This window comes from Montipora foliosa, chromosome 6 (genome assembly GCF_036669935.1).
Source record: "Montipora foliosa isolate CH-2021 chromosome 6, ASM3666993v2, whole genome shotgun sequence".
Classification (NCBI taxonomy): Eukaryota; Metazoa; Cnidaria; class Anthozoa; order Scleractinia; family Acroporidae; genus Montipora; species Montipora foliosa.
In genome coordinates, this window is record NC_090874.1 from 17,047,629 (window position 1) to 17,069,774 (window position 22,146).

Genomic DNA, 22,146 nt, shown 5'->3' on the forward strand with positions numbered 1-22,146 from the left:
AATCAGAGAACATAATCGGCAGAAAAAAAAATGAAGTTCTTGCTTTCGCACTGATCACTTATAAAAATAAGTGATTATTTGAAGTCCTAACCGGAAAACACAACATGCAAGATAAGAAGGATAATACCGGCAGACAATGAAAACTTTTGGAAGCCGTCTAACCGTTAGTTTTTAGAGAACATTTCATTCTACTCTGTACTGGTTGAGTAAGATATACTGCAGTCATATTCATTTTTCCGTCAATGACGCCTTAGTTAAACTTGAAACCAGAGTGAAAATGTCTTTTTGCAGAAGGCGCAGCCGAGGTCTCGGCGGTGACAGTGATTTTACCAACATGGCGTCGATTGGAGAAGTTGTTATTGCGCGTGCCCATATAACAGTACTCCCCAGGCTTCGTGATGCGGAAACAGGGAGGGTTACAGGAGGCTGGGGCGTTATCAAGCTGAGCCTGTAATCGTGGACCCTGGTAACATCCCTTGTTCAGATAAAGATTCAGCGAGTCCTCGTCAAATCTAGTCCTTTGATCAATGACTTCAAGAGGGATTTTTTGACAAGTCGCTGGTTTGAGAGAGCTGCATCCTTCCTTTATCCAGCAGATATTGGTGCGATCCGTTTCTGAAATTAAAATGACAGGAGAGAAATAAGTGTAAAACATAGAGGCTTTTTGGGCATCTCGGTCACAGCAAGTTAAATTACTCTGCCCAAAGGTAAGGCCTCCGATCCCACTTTTATGTATGCCAGGGAAAAGTTTCCAAAAACATATATTTTCCCGTATTCTTGCCGCGCGAAGAAAATTAGGTGCAGAAGTAATTTTAGAGGGACAATCGTTGAGTTTGGACATTTCCTCATAATTTCATGTTGCCATTTGAACCATCTTCATGAGACCATCGTATGGGCTCGTGAATACCAACCTCTTTTTCGGGAAAGGAGCCCACCCTCCTGAATGAAGACCGGACTCGAGAGAGTGGAGAAAATTGAGCGTAACCAGCGTACCATTGTAAAGTATGGGGATTATCACCAATTTAACGCAGTGATTTTGGGACTTGAAATAAACATACTAAAGGAAAAGACAACCCAATTTTTTGGTCACTCACGGGACTCGATTTATCTTTTTAGTATAGGGTCGCATACTAATACGTCGAGGATGAACCAGAGAGGACCACTTTTTCTTTCATTCGATCTTAGAAATCTTGTTGCAATGTGTCTTTTTTTAAAATTTTGTGCTTTTGGGACAACAAAAGTTTATTGGCCTTTCGTCGGCTTCCGTATCAATCGCGATTAAATATATTGGGACATATCGTTCAGCTATGTTCTGACACTTGGACGTTTACCGACTGACGTCTTTGCTTAGTTCGAGTTACCAGGGGAAGGGAATGTAAAATTAATTCTGCTTAACGGGCAGTTCTAGTAAACCGATGTTGAGTTAGCTAATTGTAAATGACTAAAATAATGGGTTCAAATGCAAGGGAAATCGGATTTTGTTTGAGTTAGCAGGGCTCGACTAAAAATGTCATGTAGAAAAACTTACGGGCTTTCCCTTCGCCAGCGTTGTTTGCCGGGTTGTTGTTTGAACCTGAAAGAAAGGAAAAGATTAAGTTAAAAATACAAGAATCGTGTAAGTTGATATCAAGTCTTGCAGACGAGATTGTTGGCTTTAGAATGCGCATGTTATAATTAATCTCTTTGGTAATCAAACCACTACGAATTTTACAATATTCTCTGCTGTAGTACAAAATAAAAGTTAAAGTTAACCGCACACCTGTGGATCAGTAGTTGGTTGAGCATCGGGCTGTCATGCGGGAGGTCGCGGGTTCGAATTCCGGCCGAATAACTGAGGAGAAAGTGCTGCCTTTGAAATTTTATCTGCAAATGGTTAGACTTTCTAGTCTCCTCGGATGAGGACCTTAAACCGTAGGCCCCGTCTCACATGTTCCATGTTCATAAGTTCCTGGCCTCATCGCAGCCGTTTTTTAGGTCGCGAAGGAGGCTAATAAGTTCCACGGTGGGACGTTAAAAACCCCAACAATATACGAGAAGAGAAGGAGATGAAGCCCCCGGGGTTGTGGCTGTTCTATTCTCTCCAGCATAAGTTGGCTATAATCATCTCATATCCAACAAGCGCGAGTGGAATAATTGTTTTATTAAAAACGACCCCAAAATATAGAAAACTAGACTATAATAAAAATAAAAAGGCCGAAAAAATCACGTGTATGCTTGCCGTGTTTGTAGATCATGGTATAATGGCTCATAACCCATGATGGCTTAGCCAATCAAAACTCTCGAATGGCATTATCAAATGATCCAGTTTTTAATAATTAGTAAATAAACCCCTTGCGGAGGATAAAGCCCAAGGCTTAAAGATTGTCCGAAAAATGAACAGTTAGCCGGGGGCATTATCCTCCGATACACCGGCGAGCCGGAAAGGGGTTTATTTATTTTATAACCCTGCGATTAATTTCTCAAGAAGAACGCACTTAGATCCAAAAGGGGAAAAAAGCCAGCTCTCCATCACTGTCTTCTGCAAAAAGAATTTTTGTGTCTTTCATGACCAATCAAACGTATCGCTTGAACGTTTGCTCGTTTCCTGATTTTCTTTCGTAGAAATAAAATCAGAGGACGGATATCAAATCGGACGACGGATATTCTCTGATAACTATCGTCCGATTTGTATCACGTGATCAGTTTTATCCAATGAGAGCCCGCAAAATTAAAAATAGTTACCTATGCTCGCACGTCTTGTGGCGCTTGTGGCTAAAATTAGTTTACACTGATATTTCCCTTTGCTTTCCCATAGCGGGGGGAAAACACCGAAGCGACAAGCGATGTTTCTTTAATTCATTTTCCATCTGTGGACCTTTAATTTTATGAGCTTGCGTTCTGTTTTTGCCAATATACTTCCCAATCTGTTGGTATGACTGTGATAAATTAACGCTGGGTTACCCGTATAAAGTCTCATTTCAAAGCCATTCCGAAACGCTTATACATATCTCAAAGTTTATTGGATACGATGGTGAGTTTCACAGACATGCCCCTTTTCACCTAAGGTGGGCTGTTATCTACTTTTAAACGCAAGGAAGTCAAGCTTACCAGACCACGCAAAACATATGATTGTATTTGTTGTCACCGTTACTTCTTCAGGGAAGAAGCGATGTTCCATGGCGGGATAAGCTTGCACGATATTTCCTCTCTTTCCCATACCGATAATATATTTAATATCAAGGTGCTGGAATTCCTTTTTAAGATGATGCCGTGATTTAATGACGAATACGTGAGATCTGTCCTGGAATGTTCGACCCAGCTGGGTAGTGTCCAAAGCGAGCTGGAGGTCAGTGTTTCCATCAACAGCCTTTGTTTTCGGGTCGTTCTTAACCCTGCAGGATATGTAAATTTTGATGATTATTTGTGCATTTTAAGTTGTTCAATGGTTTACTTCACTGAACTTTGGTTGAAAGTGACTTACTTGTCATTGTCTTTGGCTGTGAATTCACGTGGAAAGTCATCAGTCGTGATGTTGTACCTACATAGATAATATAAATTTAACGTTAAGATGAATTCAAGGTGATATAATAAGTAAGGAACTATATTACGTGCGCGTCAGCAGTAAGGATAAGTGACTTATGACTTCGTAAAAGATAAGAGGAAAAAGGTTAAATCCCCTATGAGAAGAAGGGGCACTTATGCCCGATCCGCCCCATTTCTTCCTAAGCAGATTTCAATTCTCGATCATCCACACATGGTTGTCTAATGCATAAAAGCCGTATTAAGCTTCAAATGGCATAATAAACTGAAATCGTCCACTAATTAAAAAAAGTGTCCGTGTCTGTGTCTGTGTGAACTTTTAAAGACAGCGAAGAACGTTTTTCACTTAGCTTGTCTTTTTGACTTGCCTGTCATATTGTTTCACTATCTGTTCGATATGGATTTTTTTTTTTTTACAGATATAATTCCTTTCTTTTCTTTGTATTTATTAGTTATTTATAGTCTCCTGGGGCATGGCTTCCTTGCCATTTATTACATAGATACTGATGAAATACCAGAATGAATTTTTTCTTTTACTAAAAAATCATAGTTTCATCGCGGGCAGTGAAGATACTATTTTTATCTCTCATGTGTGAGGATATTGGTGTCGCCATGGTTACACCAATTACAAGAGAGCTTCCCGCTCAGGCACACCCGCACACTTTAATTGCACTATTAAAAAGTAGTGTTTTATGAGGAAATTCCATCAGTATCTATAATTTAAACAGAACATTACATGGCCGCTTGGAGATACGAATTTTATCTTCGAGTTCTGAAAGTATCTCTCGCGAATGATCGAAGTATCTCCGCGCGGTCATGTAATATCCTCTATGTTTCCTAAATTGGGAGGAGACTGAGAAACATACAAGTAACGATTTTTCACCTAATACGTAATACGCATCGCTGGGTGACGTTACTTGGGAAAGCCGGAACTTTCCACTTGAACGACGAAAATTTTCCTTCCATGTTCATTCCGTTGTGATTAACGACAGTAGAAGGTGCAAAGTGCACCTCAGGTGGTTCTTGAAGAAGGAGATACTGATCGAGTTCCTCGGCTCCCTGTGACACTTTATGCGGTTGATAGGGCTTTCCATACTTAAGCTTCATGTTCCCTTGACCATGACAAGTACTCAATACGCCTGCGGTTCTCTCAATGTAATTTGTGACAAACTTTGTCCACTTTCCACCTTTTTCCGTACACTCGGTTTTGTTAATGTAAAGAGCTACGCATTTCTCGGCTAGTTGATTCCCAAGCTTCTTTGGACAATCTTTATTCCCTGCCAGTTTGTTTGGCATAATACACAAGTCTGATGAAGAACATAAATGCACAAAAAATTACATATGATTTATCCGAATAATTAACAACGTGCAAGAACACTACCTTTATTAGCCCATCGTATGACGGGGATTATTTAGTTGGAGGGGGAAGCGGGAGGGGAAAGTGAGGGGGAGTGGAAGAAGAGAAGAATTAGGGTTAGAGATCATCGGTCTTGTGTCCCACCACAGCTTCTTAGTATCAGTTTCCGTTACAAGAGATTACACGAGGACAGTAGATTATTGTCATAAAAAAGCGCAAGCCTTGAAGTATGAAAAGAATTTATGTATTAGATTCGGCGCATGAGAAGTTCGACTTCTGCATCCAGAGTCGACTTTGCCGCTTTATCCGACTGAGCAGGTCGAATTGAATAGTTGGGTCGACCCAAATCAAATTCGTCGAATTTAATTGATTCAAACGTCGAAATTCTCATGATTTGATTCGCCGCAAAAAAAGTTCGACGTTTAAACTGGGACTAAGACTGAACCGATGATCAATACGAGTTACTCATTTATGTATTCAGCCCATGTAAGAGGATTTGACTTCTGTAAATAGATCATATGTGTGCTACTCGTGAATAGATGGGTTATAGAGCCAACGGTGCTCCAATCAGCTACGTCTTGAAGTTCACTACTCACTCACATTTTTCGCCGTAATGTGGGCTATTGACATAATCTTTCATCAGCTTCTTTGTCTTTTTGTCGCTGACCAAGATAGCGATGTCCTTCCAAGGCGAGGGGCCCCAGTAGGGATAGTAATCACGCTCCTCGGGCACCTCCAGTCCATTCCTTGCTCCACCAGGATTTTGTCGAGTGTAGATCGCTTTGTCACCTGCTAATTTTTTTCGTGCATTGGTTTGATCAGGGGTACACAAACCTATAACATATAAACAAAAAAGATTGTGGTTTAAATCAACGTTTTGCATTCCTACTAAAAGGACCAACCATTATGATCAATTCGATATATATCTTCACTGTTTCAACTTAAAACCACAGCATCTTATACTATGCTCCGAAAATAAAGATTATCCTGCAGGGGGCCACATAAAGTCTCAATGACAATATGTGAAGAAATTTACGTCTAGAGAGAATTTTTTTAAACCGAGTTTGTAAAGGAGGGAGAGATTCTGATTGTTTGGCTGGACAAAAGACCAATATTTGAAAGGGTTGCACGACTCAAATGATGCACAAAATTAATTTTCAATTTTGAAAGGTGAAATTTGGGAGGTAGGAAGAATCTCCTTGCTCAGAAAATTCCAAAATAGTAGAACTGAGAATACTTTTCGTAGTAGGGTTGAATATAGAAATACATTTCACCAGTGGAAGCTCATCTTCGCGAGATAACAACCGGTACCCTACCGAGAATCCATGGACGTTTTCAGAAATGAGGATTCCCATGTCCTTCTTGGTTTGTTATGTTTAATTTATACATTTATGTCCTGAACGGAGACGTTAATTGTGTGTTAATTGGCTTAGAGACATTACAGAGAATGTCACGTTTACGATAAACGGCAAACGTCATTCTGAGATTTGCTGTTTGCCGAGAATGAAAAAGTGTTTGATTTTGACTCATTTCTTGCCTGTTAGCTATTATAGATATCGAGCAACGACTCACAAGAGAGAGGGAGGGGGAGGGGAGAAAGAGTATGGGAGGGAGAGAGAGGGAGAGAGAGCAACCACTGGCAAATGTAATTGGGATGCTAAGGCAATGATCGACCTGAAAACCTCTCAGACTTCATGAACAATATTTCACTAATAGCTTCCTAATTGAATTCTCCCGCATGACTGACATTTACAAATGACATGACTCTTATCGGACAATTAATTTTTTAACCTTAAAATGTGGTTTGCTTATTCCTTGATAGATTGAAGAACAATTCAGTTAGTAGTCCAACACAATACACCAAACAACTTTAAGCTATTATAAAAACACGTTTAAAACATTTCAGGCGCAAATCGCCCACAAGAGAGGATAACTGAGGAAAGAGAACGGATCCCCATGCCCCATCATAGCTTTTTAAAATCATTCTATCTTTCGTTTCGCAAAGCTATTTTAAGTTCTCATTCCCAATGCCGCAATATTTAAAACTTCATTACGTCATTCCAACTAGCCAATCAAGCGGCTCTCTAAAAACAGTTTCGTAGGTTAAATTAGATTTTAAAAAAACTATAAAAAAGGGTGCCTATGTTGTCGGTCAAATCCGGGCTCGTTCTTACCTAGGTTAAACGGGTGACCCTCATTTTACCTACAGTAGGTTGACTACGCACTAATTTTATTTGGAGCCTTTGGGAAGCAGGGATGGCGCAGTGGTGAGAGCACTCGCTTCCCGCCAGTGTGGCCAGGGTTCGATTCCCGGACCCGACGCCATAAGTGGGTTGAGTTTGTGTTGGTTCTCTTCTCTGCTTCAAGGGTTTTTCGCCGGGTTCTCCGGTTTTCCCCCCTCAGCAAAAACCAGCATACAGCTGATTCCAGCTGGCTGTAAGCTGTGCTCCAAGGTCACACATGGACCGTATAGCGGCTGCCAGAGGCGCCTTTGTATGCTTTCGGTTCGACCTTCTTGAGCTGCGTCGTTGCTATACTTGCGAGGGCGATTAGCCGCGACAATTATTATTATTATTATTATTATTATTATTATTATTAGAGAAAAATTAGGGTCAGGTTAGGATTAGTTTTGATTATTATACATGGATATCAATTGACTTATAAATAAGTATATAATGAAAAAAGCTGCGTTAAGACGAGCATGTTTTTTTTCCTTACTATGTTGTAATGTTAAGACTGAATTGATAAGTGTATGAATATGGAAACCGATAAAATCATACTTGAGGGAAGGTATAGATATTCTTAAACCTTTTTGGAAGCCGGGTTGACAGTTGCTTTAATTAAACTAGGTAGAGTGCATATTCAACCTAGGTTAAATAAGGATCACCAATTTAACCTACAATCAGTGGCAAAAGTCTTGGGACACTCACCATTTGAAGTTGGTTTTCTTACTGAGTTTGAAAAATTGCCCCCTCCCCCGGAGAACAATGTTGCCAATAGTGGACATGCATTTCCTTGTCTATTTCAACATTGATTGGGGGGAGGGGGGACTCTTATTTTGAAGTTTTCAGTGGTATTTTGACAGTTATGCTTAGTTTCTGACGTCTGAGAGGTTTTCAGGCCCATTCTGACACTAGCGTCCCAACTACTTTTGCCACTGATTGTAGGTAAAAACGGATCCAACCTGAGCCCGGATTTGACCGACAACATCGATATCTCACCTTTGTTTCTCTCCCGGCGATACATCGAGCGATAGTAATTGAGTGGCTCGTGAAGTCCTCTGTCTTGTTTGATAAAACTATCTTCTGAGCTCGTTTCTGAGAAGGCTTGAGGTGTGAGGTATTGACCGTTACGAAAAGTATGCCAATCGAACTCTGAATATACACTGACGGTCGCTCTTCCCTCAGGGAACGGTTGACACATGTACTGTAAGATGATTTGCGTTTCCACCTTGTCATCTGTCTCTGGTCCAGTCCCATGCTGGTTGGTCCACATGATGTCTAATTCGGTTTTAACTTCAGGATCAATTCCACTCATATAGAACTCCTAACAGATATTTAATACACAAATTTTATATGATAATGCTTATATATCTGGGCAACAAAGTGATAGCAAAATTTGCAATTGAGCGAAAGATATGAACATATAAGGGTGCTGCAAGTGAGCAAGTGAGCGGAACTATTAACATCTTACAGTACTTCATCTATAAATTTAGTCTGACTCAGTTACTCAACCTCTACTCTATCGTTTATTTCACTTAATTGCTTGCTTTTTTTTGTTAGATGAATACAAGTTTATGTTGTTGATGAAGATGGTGATGATGATGTCTGTATCCCTAGGATGCATACAGGAGTCTTTCAATGGGGTTAACCGTTAGTCGTAAAACGTCAACAAAAGTTGACCCTTGGGCGTAATAATGAGAAAAAATAACCGTTTATGCAAAAAATTAAAACCATTTAGCCTTATTTTTTGTTTTAGGAAAGTGGAATGGGGAGTATTTAGGGTTTGCTCTACTCGCTGACATTCCGTCCCGCTGCCAAGACCTTTTGCCAAGAAAAAAAAGGTCCCAAGTAAACCGCCCAGTTGGAGTTCTTGACAAAAGTGTCAAAGTTGGTGTTCTGTAAAACGAGAAACAGGTGCTTTTAAAGGAGACTTACCATTGGCAGCTGTCTTGTCTCAGGAATATTGCCCACTCCGGCAATGCTATCCAATCCGTCTCCAACGTTATAGCCAGCTTTGCCGTTATTCTACGAGTCAATGTAAGAAAAAAAGAAATTCTGCTTTTGGTGGCATACCTTCTCCGCTAAGTCAAAGGAAAGTCAATACTTGCTTGCAAGAGCCGATAAAACGTGAATTGTAAATCAAAGATAACTTGAAAAGCGACAAATGAAAGTATCAGTGTAATTATAGTAATGTCTATACATTGATGCGATCATCTTACCTGGGAATCAAACAGTCTGTTAGCTTGCTTGACGTTTTCGAGATTTCCGTTCAGTCGATTGTTGGACCCATGAGGGACATGTAGATAAACGTCTGACAAGCAAGGGACGATAAAAGAAATCGCCAGCCAGCCCCAAACTGTAATGGCCATCTTAATCTGTTTGAGAAAAATGTTACAGAAGCAGTCTTATGACAAGCAAGTTAGAATGCATATATATCTTTATAACAAGTAATGCAATATACTATGCAATATACTATTTCCATGCCAACCATTTACTGCCAAATCCATATACCCTATTTATGAATGGCAGCCAATCAATTATTCTTTTGTCTTCGTGCTAATGACGCCAACTAGCCTCGCTCTAAAGCAACATGTCTTTAAATTCTGTCCATGCAAACGAGGCCAGTTGGTCTTACTAGCACAAGGACAAAGCAATAATTTATTGGCCGTCATTTGTGAATGCTGTTTGTTTCGTGAAGTAGGGTTTGTCTAGTATATATATCTCGCTAACATAAAGTAAATTTTGCTCTAACCGAGCAACCATGGAGACGTAATGTAGTATGGGTAGTAATTGTGCTCAGAAATGGGCCATTTGCCGGTACAGGAAATAAATAGGCCCGAAAGTTTTGGCTAAGGCCAGCAAAGTTGAGCGCTACGAAGGATCCCTATATCTTGACGTATGACATTGCGTGGCGCTCAAACCGCTAAAGATATTCCCATATCCTATTAATGCCAGTCTTGTCATAATGATAAATCCTAGCATTACGTTAAAAAGCGAGAGCTATTGACTTTGTGTCCTAGCTACGTGCTGAATGGATATGGGTGTGATGACATATTGGCCTTGTTTTTCATAAGTTGGTACGGAGAACGACAGCTTTGTTGGTGGAGAATGACAAACACCTAATACGGTGATCTTCTTTAAGTTGATAGTCACGAAAACATCTTGGCTGGCATGGGCAAAACTGTCCGTAAGTTCCTGCATGCAGCTGCTGTTCTGAATAAGAGACCAGGGCTGCAACATCAGCAAATATCCCTGGTCACCGTCTTTCGAACCTTAATCTTGGCCCTTACTCGGGAGATATTGAACAGCCTCCCATCTGACCATGTACCGAACAGGAAAATTAACTCAGATTCTTAGGAACGTCTTTTAACATGTATTATGGTTTTCTCAGTTGCATGATACACCGAAGAGCAAGCCTCATTCTCAGAATGTCTATCGAAAGTATGAGGCTTCTGAAATGTGGCTTAAAAATGGAACGTTTGGAGTAAAGAGGCCACTAAACAGTTCGTCGAAAATAGTGATTCCAGCCTCCAAAGTTCTCTCAACGAACGCACTTCATAATCAACGATTATTCCTAGATTTATCACCACTTATGTCCAGGTTTGACCCTAATTAGATGCACGCCCAATTTTGACATTCAACACAAAGTGTCCCTTTAAGTCTAAGCATTTGCAACCTATTTTCAACAATATTAAGGTAAGGGTAAAGGTTAGCGTTATTTTTAGCTTTAGGTAAATGCAGCAGTTAATCTTCACTAAAAGAGCAGCATTTGGGGGACACTTTGTGATATAAATTGTCTGTATTCTGAGACACAAGTGATGTTGAAGTTTGGCTAGAAGAGCAAGGGGACACTTCGTGACGCTTACTGAAATCTGCGTGCATTTAATTAGGGTCAAACCTGGACATATCTCAGATTTATGTCTCATTAAGTGATAAATGATCAAGATATTCCGTTAAATATAAGTATTCCAATTGAAAGAAAGGCATTACGATGTATATGGCGACCACGAAAGGCAATCAGTCACGTATTACACACTGTGTTTGATTTTTATCTAAAAAGAATGCGTGATCATTGGCAGACTAAACCAACTTTTTACGAGGTTGTTAAAAGCCTAAGAACTACCATAGGATAGCCATTTAGCTAGGAAAGAATGAATTCTTGTTTGATTCTTTTCGTAAAGGAATGTTTCACTGTTCAACTACAACAAGGTGACACCGAAAACATCTGGATATTTCTCAACTTTGTAAACACAGCTATCGCGTGGTTTTAATCCCGCCTTTTACATTTACGCGCCTTTTGCATTTAAATATCTCACAAGTATACCTTAGAGGTATTTAATATAACCAATAGAATGATAAAATAATGATAACAAACTAAAAGAGCAATAGCTTGCACACGTGAACTCAGTTGTCGCTGTCCACGGCAATGACAGCAATCTCTCGACGTGCTACTACGAGTGCTACTACGAGTGGAGCTGTGAACTTGGCTGATCGATGAGTTAATTATGATGTCTCTTCGCATTCATTTTCAACACACATAGCGCCTTTAGTCTTCCACTGGGCAATGGCTCGGTAACACATGCTGACGACGGCAACCCCGTCGGAACGAAGAAAAGTCGAAAATATTTCAACGTATACGTTGCGGCATTACTTCGGAAAGTAAAACGTCGGAAAATCGATATTGATCGTTGCCATATCCATAGTTAATCGAGGGACTGCTTATGAAACCTTAGAACTTTCAAAAGCGAGAACAATGTTGTTGCAATCGATGTTGAATTGACCGTGACCCTGCACAATCTTTTGCTTTCGCTTCGCACGGGCTCGCAAATTAGTTGCGCATAATTTAATCGAAGGATTTGATTGGTTATCTTCTCGAAAAAAGGTGTGTTTTGTGCAGGGTCAAGGCCAAAAATACAGACAAAAATATGAAACATAGGAAAAGGTCCAGTTTCATAACCATCTCTATGCATTAGCTATGCCATATCGGTTTGAATTCAACTGAGTGAGTGACAAATTGGCATATCTTGAAAAACCGATATTGGTCGTTGACTACGGAGTTGATAATGTAAATTGGTCACCGTACAGGGATTCTAAGACGTTTCGAATGTTAGCCTGCCCATCGTCAGACCGAATCGAGGAATTATGGGTTGTGTGTAGTTTTATATAGTAGAGTAGGAGCTACCCTATTGGTGGTAACATGGCAACGTGAAAAACAGGAATACATTAGTTACATGAAAAGCGTTCGTTAATACCGTGAGGATGAAGGGTGCCGATTTGGAAGATGAATTTTTGTTTCAGATGTTGAGAAGACAGAGAAGCTGTTTGTTCCAGATGTTGAGAAGAATGGCAAAGATGCATGTAAGCCAGTCGCTCGTCATTTTAATCTCCCTAACCACTCCAAACAACACATGGCTATCTGCGGCCTTTCCCTATATCTAGGTACGACGGAGAGCCGCAAGAATCTGGAACAAACATTCATCTTCCAAATCGGCACCCGTAATCCCCACGTTATTAACGAACGCTTTTCATTTAACTGATGTATTCCTGTTTTTCACGTCGCCATGTTACCACCAATAGCGTAGCTCCTACTCTACTACAAAAAACTACACACAACCCATACCAAGTTCTTCGATTTGCTTTGACAAAGGGCTAACGCTCGAAGCGTCAGCTTTTAGAATCCCTGTACGGTGGCCAATTTACATTATCAACTCCGTTGCTAAAACCCATATTTTTGTGTACTACTTCCCCACCGACGCAGCACCACAGTTTCTTTAGAAACTACCCCCTTTATTCACTTGTCGATTAGTTTGCATCTGAGTGAGTGACAAATTTACATATTCTGACCCTTAACGATAGTTGCGTATCTACGACTAAAAATGATATGAAGGCTGGTTCCGCCTCTTATCGCTACTGTAAATAAACACTAAAATCACTAAATTAACGGCGTGGGAAGATTTACAATACATGTATCGTTCAATCAACTATCCGCCGTAAGAATTAATGACTGACACTCCAAAGGAGCCCGATGAAACCTCATAAAAGAGAGGCCTAAGATTTTTGCCGGATTTGCAGCATAAAATTTGGATTGTTTTGACAGGCTTAGACAGTGTGACGTTCGTCTACACCTATCAACGAGAAATTCTTGTTTAGGACGGACGACTCATCTTTCATTAAATCAATCTGAAGACAGAGCTTGTTCTGCATAAGAGATGACTTAACCATAACATCCTTGCTCGACAGGAGAGTTTCGACCGCAAGTTGCTGCTTTTGTTTGGGTTCAATGTCACTCATCTGAAGGGATAAATGATCTAAGCCTATCGCAAAAGCCACATCGTGCTTATCTTCTCCCAAGAAAAATCGAAGATAGATTGGCGTCAAAATGAGAAGTAATTAAATCGTCAAAGAAACTTGACAGCCACTGCCAACCGACCAATCCGAATTTCCCTTTGTTGTTGTAGGTTAGAGAATCTTTCTCGTTCTGTCCCCATTCTCCGCTCTGCTCTTCGGTTCGCATGGGTGACTGAAGCAGGCGTATCACTGACTTAAGAGGGGCTGCTAGCTGTGTATCCTGACAGGGATTAACTTCAATAAACTTTTTTCGTGAAAATGGGAAGACGAGCACTGAATCAAGCTGTTAGTATATTGACCACTGTCAATATTGTACTCTATTCAGACAAAAAGTGGAACTAATAACCACAGCAATTCCGTGCTTTAACTTGCTGTGAAAAAAGAAATTAAGTAAGCTCGGAAATGATCAACATGTGAGCCTCGATGGCAATGTTACTCGATTCCCTTTTAGTACTTTACTAGTAACCACAGGGCCTATCAGCTTATTTGCGCAGTTATTTTAACCACAACTTACCTTCTTGAACCAGACAGAACGCACCAGCTTACATATGACTCGGAGTCTAGCAAAGGGCAAAATATTTCTAACCTGTCAATTCAGTTACAGTACTCGGCACTTATTAAACCATCTGAAGACGTACATGCTCCTATCCTCAAACGTCGGTCCCATAAGATTTGATGTCTTTCTCAACTCTTCTCCTTTGCTTCCAAAGCGGCTTTCGAACGCACTTCAATAATCCGAGATTACTACTATTCTTAAGTAACTTTTCAACACTATTTGTACATGCATTTATGGCCATGCAAACAAAGATTATTGTTTTTGTTGTCGTATTTCTTGGGTCCTCTCGCAGCATTCACTTGCTATCAGTAACTCCTAGTATAACATAACTTTGTACCAGCACTTATATCTTCTGCCATGGCCAATTATTTAAATGTGTGAATCTATTAGGGTATTACTATGGACGGCTGGTGAGGTTATTTCTCAAAACACAGCTTATAATAAGGCGTGTTCCTTCCAAACATAGTAGCGTGAGAAAACACACTTTTAAAATTAATTAACAAGTCATAAGAAACGAAAGTCAGAACGGCACGAGTTTAGCATACCTTTACACGAAGTCGGATCCGGATGGACGCTTGATCTCTTTTCCCAACGTGAAAAGTTGAAGATGATTCGGTTTAGTGTTGTCTGAATTCGGAGACTTTCGCAAGTGAAGTGAGCATCACTTAGACTTTGCACGCCCTTATAGCATCCCCAGTTTTCATATTAATAATGTTTTACATGAAAAGTCAATGATCCATAGCCGCTATTGTATCCATTTTACAATACGCAGAAGAATGCTAATTGAGATTCTTCTTTGTACTATTTTACCATACGCCCATCAAGAGGAGTGGCCATGGAGTTTTCATTGATTCAATAAAGTATTGCCACCAAGATATTGACTCTCTGCGAAGGATAAAACAAAAAATGTTTCTGGGGCGAAGGCCCTTGATGGCGTATTTTCCAAACGTAGACATATCAAAGAGATTTTGGTTCTAAAAGATGATCTATGTCGTTCGTTGCTTTTGTTAGTGAATCGGCAGCGACAAGAGCTAGATCATGAGGTGGCAGCGATCATTCTCCTGTTCACATTTATTAATGATGTTAATGATATTTTGCAATCGTTCCTGGTTAATTGATAAACAATTTACCCCGAAGGCCACCACTTTAAATGCATCAGCACTGCGGCAAACACCGTTTCGAGTCGCGATCCACCTCCATAGGAGACGATCGTTTCGAATGTTTGGATAGTGTTGAGGAGCAGGCATGGCGCAGTGGAGAGAACACTCCGCGGCCTCAAGGCAATGTGGCCTGGGTTCGTATCCCAGACTTGGCCTCACATGTGGGTTGCGTTTGTTGGTTGTCTTCTCTGCTCCCACGGAGGTTTTTCTCCGGGTTTTGCTCTGATCTTCCCCTCTCCTCAAAAACCAAGCTGTGATTTGATATGAGTTGATTTAATTTCTGTGAAGAGTCACCAATTATTAGTGCCCCAAGGCTAAATACACTTGCCTGCCCACTTGAATAAAGTCCATCATCATTGGACGACTTTTGCCATACGCCCTTCAGAGGAAGTGGTCATGACCTCTGTGGGTAATTTAAAAAAATCCCGGCTCTATTTTTAGTGTAGTGAACACGACTGATCTGATTAGAGTGTTCCAGCCCTTAAGTATCTCCCTTTCCTTACACAATGGATGCTTACAAACTTTCTATCGATAAATATGGGATGCTATCATGCACTATGGACTTTTAGTATTTAGAGGGGTTTATGCCAAGGGCAACAACAAAAGGAAAAAGGGGTCGTTGGCAAGCCGCAAATATCGCAAAAGTTGCAAGGATTTTTTTATGAACAAAATGCGCTCTACAACGAATCCACGGCAAATGTCGACGTAAGAACTAATTTAAGGTAGAAAAAGAAATAAGCTTGGGGCGAAGACCATCCTCTGCAAGGGGAAATATTGCAAAAGTCACAAGAATTTAACTTCTTCTTAAGAACAAAGTGTGCTTTCACTCGAATCGTAAATGTCGAAAGAAGGATTAATTTACCAAGAAAGAAACAAAGGGCAAAGAGGGCACTGCATGGAAGCCCCAAATAGAGCAAATATCGCCCGCCAAAGTTGAAATTAAGATGAACACAACATCTTCAAATTCGGAGATCAAAAAGGCAAATATGTTATTAAGGACAAAATTCTCTGTAAATACACAACGGAAAATACGACCAACCTTTTAGAAAGTAATAACAACTTAGTCCCGCAGTGCTTTCCCTTTGCCATTACTTTTTCACATTAGGTAAAGAAGCACTCACTTGCGTACTTCTTTCTTAAAGCGACTACGCATTTTTTAGTAGGAGAGACAAATAACTTTTTCTTTCCTTCAGAGATGTTCTTCTTGGCTCAATAATCGTTCAGGCGCTACTACTAATTCACATACCGCGATCGAAGCGATTGCATGAGGTAGCCATCAATTTCTATGATGATAAAAAAGCCAGGCTTGGAACACCAAATGTAAACCAATGCTATAATGATTCTAATGCTTAGGTCTAAGGTCTTAGTTTCCCGGACACCCGATATTTTTGCGATATTTAGCAACTATTCACCGAAGTGGAGGTGGCTAGTGGTGGATATTTACCGAGCCGCGATTAGTACATGCTAAAACAGTGGATAGCGTTAAACGTACGCGCTGATTGCCTACTCAAACTCTGGATATCCTTTGCTATTCACCTCCAAGCAATTCGCGTGCGAAAATGTTGTAATCTTTGCAGGAATAAATTATTCGAAATCATCTTTTTTTGCTATATTATCTCAGTGTTTTAGCATACACTTAAACAACTATTCACGTCAGTATCGGTGGCTAGTGAAGGATAATATTTATTTACCTCGTCGCTTCGCGGCTAGGTAAATATCCACCTCTAGCCACCTCCACTTCGGTGAATAGTTGCTAATTATTGCTAACACCTATGTTGTCCCTGCAGACAAAATCCTTGCGACGTTTGCGATAAATTTTGCCAGCGATTTTCAATTTTGGACATATCTGCAGATTGCAGATTGCTTCAAAGAGGCATTCAATATAATACTTCAATTAGTCATCAACTCATGTTAAAATCTGGCCTCAGGTGAGTTTTTTGCCCTATTTGGCCCTTCCAAAAAGCAATGCAATGTCTCAGCAATGCATCCTTTTACAAGAGAGGACAATGCTGTTAACTTGTCTCAAATCTTGAAACCCTTGAAATCTTCTGAAGACATGCATAGGGTATCTGGGATAATGGTATCCTAATTAAATTAAACAAGTCAGTAAATCACGTTCTCGCGGGCGGTGCGCCCTTCCGAGGGAAAAGCCACGGAAATTCTGACAAGACGTCACTGAGTTTTTTCGTATTTTAAGACACCCTAAAAGCAGTTTTTTAAATTATCTGATCTCGAAATACTATGAAGAGCTTTAACAGGGAACTTTCGTGTCATAAGAAATTCCAAACCCTTTTGCTCTCGAAAAGCTAATAAAATATGTTCATATTTTGGTCGAATTAATCAAAGAGCACCCGGCACTTTTGGACAAACAAAATCATCTCTTGAATTCGTTCCACGTAGCTGTTTTTCTATGTATTCTCCCAGTCACTATAAAATAACACATAAACCGTCGTTGCGTAATCTATTTAACAAGTATAATCCCACAGATATGGGACACGAGAGAGTTTGCCTTGGGGTAATTCCGATATTTTGATTGACAATTAGTTCCAAAGGGTGCATCCACGAAATGGGCGTATAAATCTTCAGGTTAACGTTTTCTTGCATGAACGTGCACAAATAGAATACAATAGGTATCCTTTTTCTTGTTCTTCTTCCTTTGAAAGTACATGTAATGCTCTAGCTCCGCGGTCATTTAAAACGGTCGCTTATTTCCAATTACATACAAACTTTATTTTAGCTTGGATTTCAGAATAGTCTTGTGGCTACTGATATCTCCGAACAAATGACACTCAACAGATGGAATACAACAACCAAAACAACTTTAAGAATCCCAATAATTGGTCGTAGGCAAACTAGTTTGCCATTTCGCAAGTGCAGCCGAGAAGTTGAATCAGAGTTCTACCAGGATCAATTTCAACGAGTGGCCACAACGGGTCTTGAAGCCGCGATGGCCGTTTTTTAAGGCAAGCGCCCTAACCTTACCCTATGGGCACTTCCCCCCCCCCCCCCCCCTTCCACTCATGACCTCCTGTGTCATGTGGGTGATTACAACAAAAACTGTTTCATAGCATTATATATAATATATGGTGGGCTTCTCAAAAAAGCTGGACAATAATGCAGGAGCCAATTCCAGTCACCAAATGAATGATCGGAAGGTCATCAGTCGAATTTTCCTGATTATCCTCAAGCAAGAGGAATAAAGGGGGAAGATAGGGCACCCCGGATACATGCTCTTTTCAATAGGTAATATGTCACAAGTTATTTTAAGTTCTACCCCCAGGCTGTACAGATGCCACGAGGAATAGGCAGAAGCCAATCACATGGCCGGAATGTGTTCCCCGTGGATAGCCCACGTTCAGAGAATACATTCCCGACATATGATTTGGCTGTTGCCTGTTTCCCTTGGGATCTGCACAGTACGGGAGTCGATCTAAAACTGGTGACCTGGCGGAATGTGCTCTGTGCTATCTGTTCCATGGCCACTGAAGCGCTCTTTAATTAAGGGAAACGGTCGAATAGGCATTCGTTTGATTACATTATCGTATTTTTAAAAAGGGTTTAGATGTGGTTTAGTGTCAAGTGTTTATAACGCCCTTCAATGTTATTGCTATCTTTTGCGCCGACCTCTCTTTTCCAGGGCGCCAGGTTAATTTATAATTATAAAGGCTGTGCACAAGTAAACAGTGCTTTCATATTCGTAAGATAAACAACTTCTTGTTGCATGAGCTACATTTTATGTTTATCACGTTGTGTCCTTGAGACTGGATGACGCAACTGTTCCAAACTTATGTTATTAAAAGGTTTCTGTCAGGTCGTAATCAGGCCTCTATCGCCATTTCTAGTTCTTCCATCAGACAATTTCACTGTGCTAATCCAGCTAATTCTGCTAATTTCCTGCGATTAGTTAAGACCATGTACACAAGGAAATGAATGCCCCTTTTCCCCTTCAATGTTGATGTTTCTGTGTTCGAGTGCAAAAACCAAACGGTAAAACGCAACATCATGATTGAAGGGAGGTAGGAGGAGGGGTACCTTATCAATATAGCTTTGATGTGATTTGCATGTTGTTTTACGAAGTGTTACAACTATTTATGACCGAAGTAGCGGCTAAAAGTGAAAACGGTTCAGCTTCAGTCAAGTTAAGGGAGAAACACTGACCTTGTTGGCACGATCGGATCCCCTGCCCGCATATTAATGATGTTAAAAACACGATTGGGAAAATAATTAGTCATTGGTTATTGATTTAAGTGCCGTCGTCGCTGCCTTATTCAATAAGACACTAAGTTAATAATCTGCCTGTTCACTCTAACATGTCGGATATTCACAAAAATTTCATTGTTCATGAAACGCCCGTTGAACAAAGAAGTCATTCAAGCATTGAATGCTTTTTTTATATGGGTTTCAATTCCTTTCTTTTCATCTTTAATCAGTCGATTATCATACCATGATGGTAGCTCCACGCAATGAAGACAGAAGCTCAGTGTGTTCTAGGTGTGGACCTTGATTTATAGAGATAAATCCCTGGCCATCTCTCCTTCGACTCATTTGGCAACATTGCGATAACCTAAATTTGCAAGATTTTGTCTTTCAGATGTACTTCATTGGAAAATCATTTAGTTTAGGAACATTGGTTAACTTAGCAACGCCGACGGCCAACGTCATAAACATGTATTTTGCGTCTGGACTTTAAAATTTCCAGACTCGGCTCAAGGCACTACTTTTTCGCGTATACGTTCCTTAATTTGTTTAAAATAACAACCGCTGAGAACTGAAATTAAACGCATGCGCAATTGAAAAAAGTAAACGGAAATGTAAAAACGTAAAAGAAAACAAAGATAGCGTAATAGAAGCTAAAATGTCAATTTGCAAAGAAAGAAAGAGAAAACAAACGAGTAGAAATCTGGATCCTAATTCGCAGTTTAATTAGTGCCAATTTCAAGCAGTCAAACAATCCAGTCCTGTAGGTGCAGATTAATTCACAAGGTCTTACCCTGAATTGATTTGAAATATAAAAGGAAATGATTGATGTTAAGAGGGGTCGTAGATATTTTGGTTGTTTGGCCATTTAATTATTAATTAATGATCAAGAACAACACAGGAACACCGGTAAAAAACATAGTAAAACGCATATTAATAGCTTACGTTTCGAATACTACAACATTCATTTTCAGAAAATACGAATATTTTAGAAAATACGAAACTATATTTAAATATAGTGGAAAACTGGAAACTATATAAAGAGAAAATCTAGTTTTTCTTTATATAGTTTCAGTATTTTTCTCAGTCAGGCCTGTAGTTAAATTAGCTTAAGAAGGCACCCCTTAACTTGGGCAAGTCAAAGCAGAGGGAAACGGAAAGCACATCAGCATAAACTTCAAAAAACTGGAACTTCTGGAAACCGGATGCGAATGTCGAGGAAAAAAACGACGTGAATCTGGATAAAGCGGTTACTAATAGAAAACATGCTAAGTATGATAAAAAGATCCATGAAATTTTAGAATTCGCACTTTTTGTGCCATCATCCAGACCGAAGTGATCAATTTAACAGGCGCAAAAGAGGCGTTCACTCGAAGAAAATTCCGAGAAGGCATTAGGAAATCATAAGGTGCAGGATGCACTCCCACCAATGTGGCCCGGGCTCGATTCCCAGACTAGGCGTCATATGTGGGTTGACTGAATAGAGTGTAATGTGAAGTGCTAGATTTCAATCCCATATGAACCATGTGAGCGTTAGCCCTACTGATGGAAATGGGCCCACACAAGGACAGAGAAAAACTCTGACCAGAGTGGGAATTGAATCCACGACCTTCAGGTTAGATCTCCGCCGCTCTACCGACTGAGCTACAAGGTCAGACGGGAGCAGGCCGTGGGAACTGAAGATGTTAAAGTCACGGCAATGAACATGTACAAGTACAAGGAAAGGTTGGCCGTGTAGCACTTATATTTTAAACAGAGTTAACTGAATAGAGTGTAATGTGAAGTGCTAGATTTCAATCCCATACGTGAGTTGAGTTTGTTGCTTTTCTACTTTGCACCGAGAGGGTTTTCTCCGGGTACTCCGGTTTTCCCCCTCTCTTCAAAAACCAACATTTGACTTGATTTGCATTAATATCGTTAATTTCAGTTTTCAGCGTTCCCCAATTAGTGCTCTACCTATACGGCGCTAGAAGATTAGACACTTAAATAAAGTTCCTTTCCTTTAAGGATGACACGGGTTATACTAATTTACCTACTTAATCAGGGCATTGACGTCGAGATATTCACGCGAAAGTCAAGCTGATTATTGAAAATGAGCTTGACTGTGTGTGCAGTTAAAACTAACTGAAAATCTAGAGAGAGAGAGAGAGGATCATGCGCATGCGCATAGGATCAGAGGCTTTGGTAACGAGATGGTAAATGACGCTTCTGTAGGAAAATTGTGACCCTATATACCGTGATGATTTGTGAACAAGCTTCAATCAAAAGGACCTTCGAATTCCCCATTTCACTGATGAAAGTTGACAAAGAGATTTAGCAAATCGGACCCAGACTTCTCGCTTTATTCTTCCATTTTTCAATTGTTTGACTGCTTACAGGTTCGTGACAACAACCAAATGCTAATTGTTTGAGCGTTCCTCTGACATATTTTATACTGTTACCCATGTTCTATTCAATTCAGCAATTCTCTTTACAACGGTGAGCTGGTCTGACTCCCGAACGTGTGGAATGCCTTACGTCTCTTTGAAGAGTCTCAAAAACGTTCACGCAGCTTAGAAATAAAGATAAATAATCAGAGCCAAATCCATCCTCGCCTCTGGAGAGAAAAGTAATGAAATCTTTATGTTTAAGGTTTTTTTTCGAAAGGTTTTTGATGTCCGTATTGTCCACGCTACGGTCCTTGTTTTCAATATGCAGAACGAGTTAAAGAAAGTTATCGCCATTCTCAGCCATTCTGAGAAATGTTCTACGGTCTTCCTGTAAAAATCCACATTCAATTCCCCTGTA

At 40.1% G+C, this 22,146-nt stretch overlaps 1 protein-coding gene across 1 annotated transcript; it reads right to left on the reverse strand.

The window, feature by feature from the left end:
- Positions 1 to 250: 250 nt before the first annotated feature.
- LOC138005098 (protein DD3-3-like) lies at positions 251 to 10,080 on the reverse strand. The gene is made up of 10 exons (XM_068851384.1): positions 10,020 to 10,080; positions 9,318 to 9,502; positions 9,034 to 9,123; positions 8,098 to 8,422; positions 5,477 to 5,710; positions 4,403 to 4,826; positions 3,461 to 3,517; positions 3,088 to 3,371; positions 1,529 to 1,573; positions 251 to 615 (listed from the first exon to the last, which is right to left on the reverse strand). Exons 1-10 carry the CDS (start codon positions 10,078 to 10,080, stop codon positions 251 to 253), a joined length of 2,070 nt encoding a protein of 689 aa, XP_068707485.1.
- Between the last annotated feature and the right edge of the window lie 12,066 nt (positions 10,081 to 22,146).

Excerpts from the sequence above, each read along its gene's own strand:
- LOC138005098 (XM_068851384.1), bottom strand. The coding sequence starts at position 10,080 with ATGCTAGGATTTATCATTATGACAAGACTGGCATTAATAGGATATGGG. Across the intron at positions 3,372-3,460 it reads ACAGCCAAAGACAATGACAA|GGTTAAGAACGACCCGAAAA; the intron begins GTAAGTCACTTT and ends CATATCCTGCAG. Across the intron at positions 616-1,528 it reads CGCTGGCGAAGGGAAAGCCC|AAACGGATCGCACCAATATC; the intron begins GTAAGTTTTTCT and ends TTTTAATTTCAG.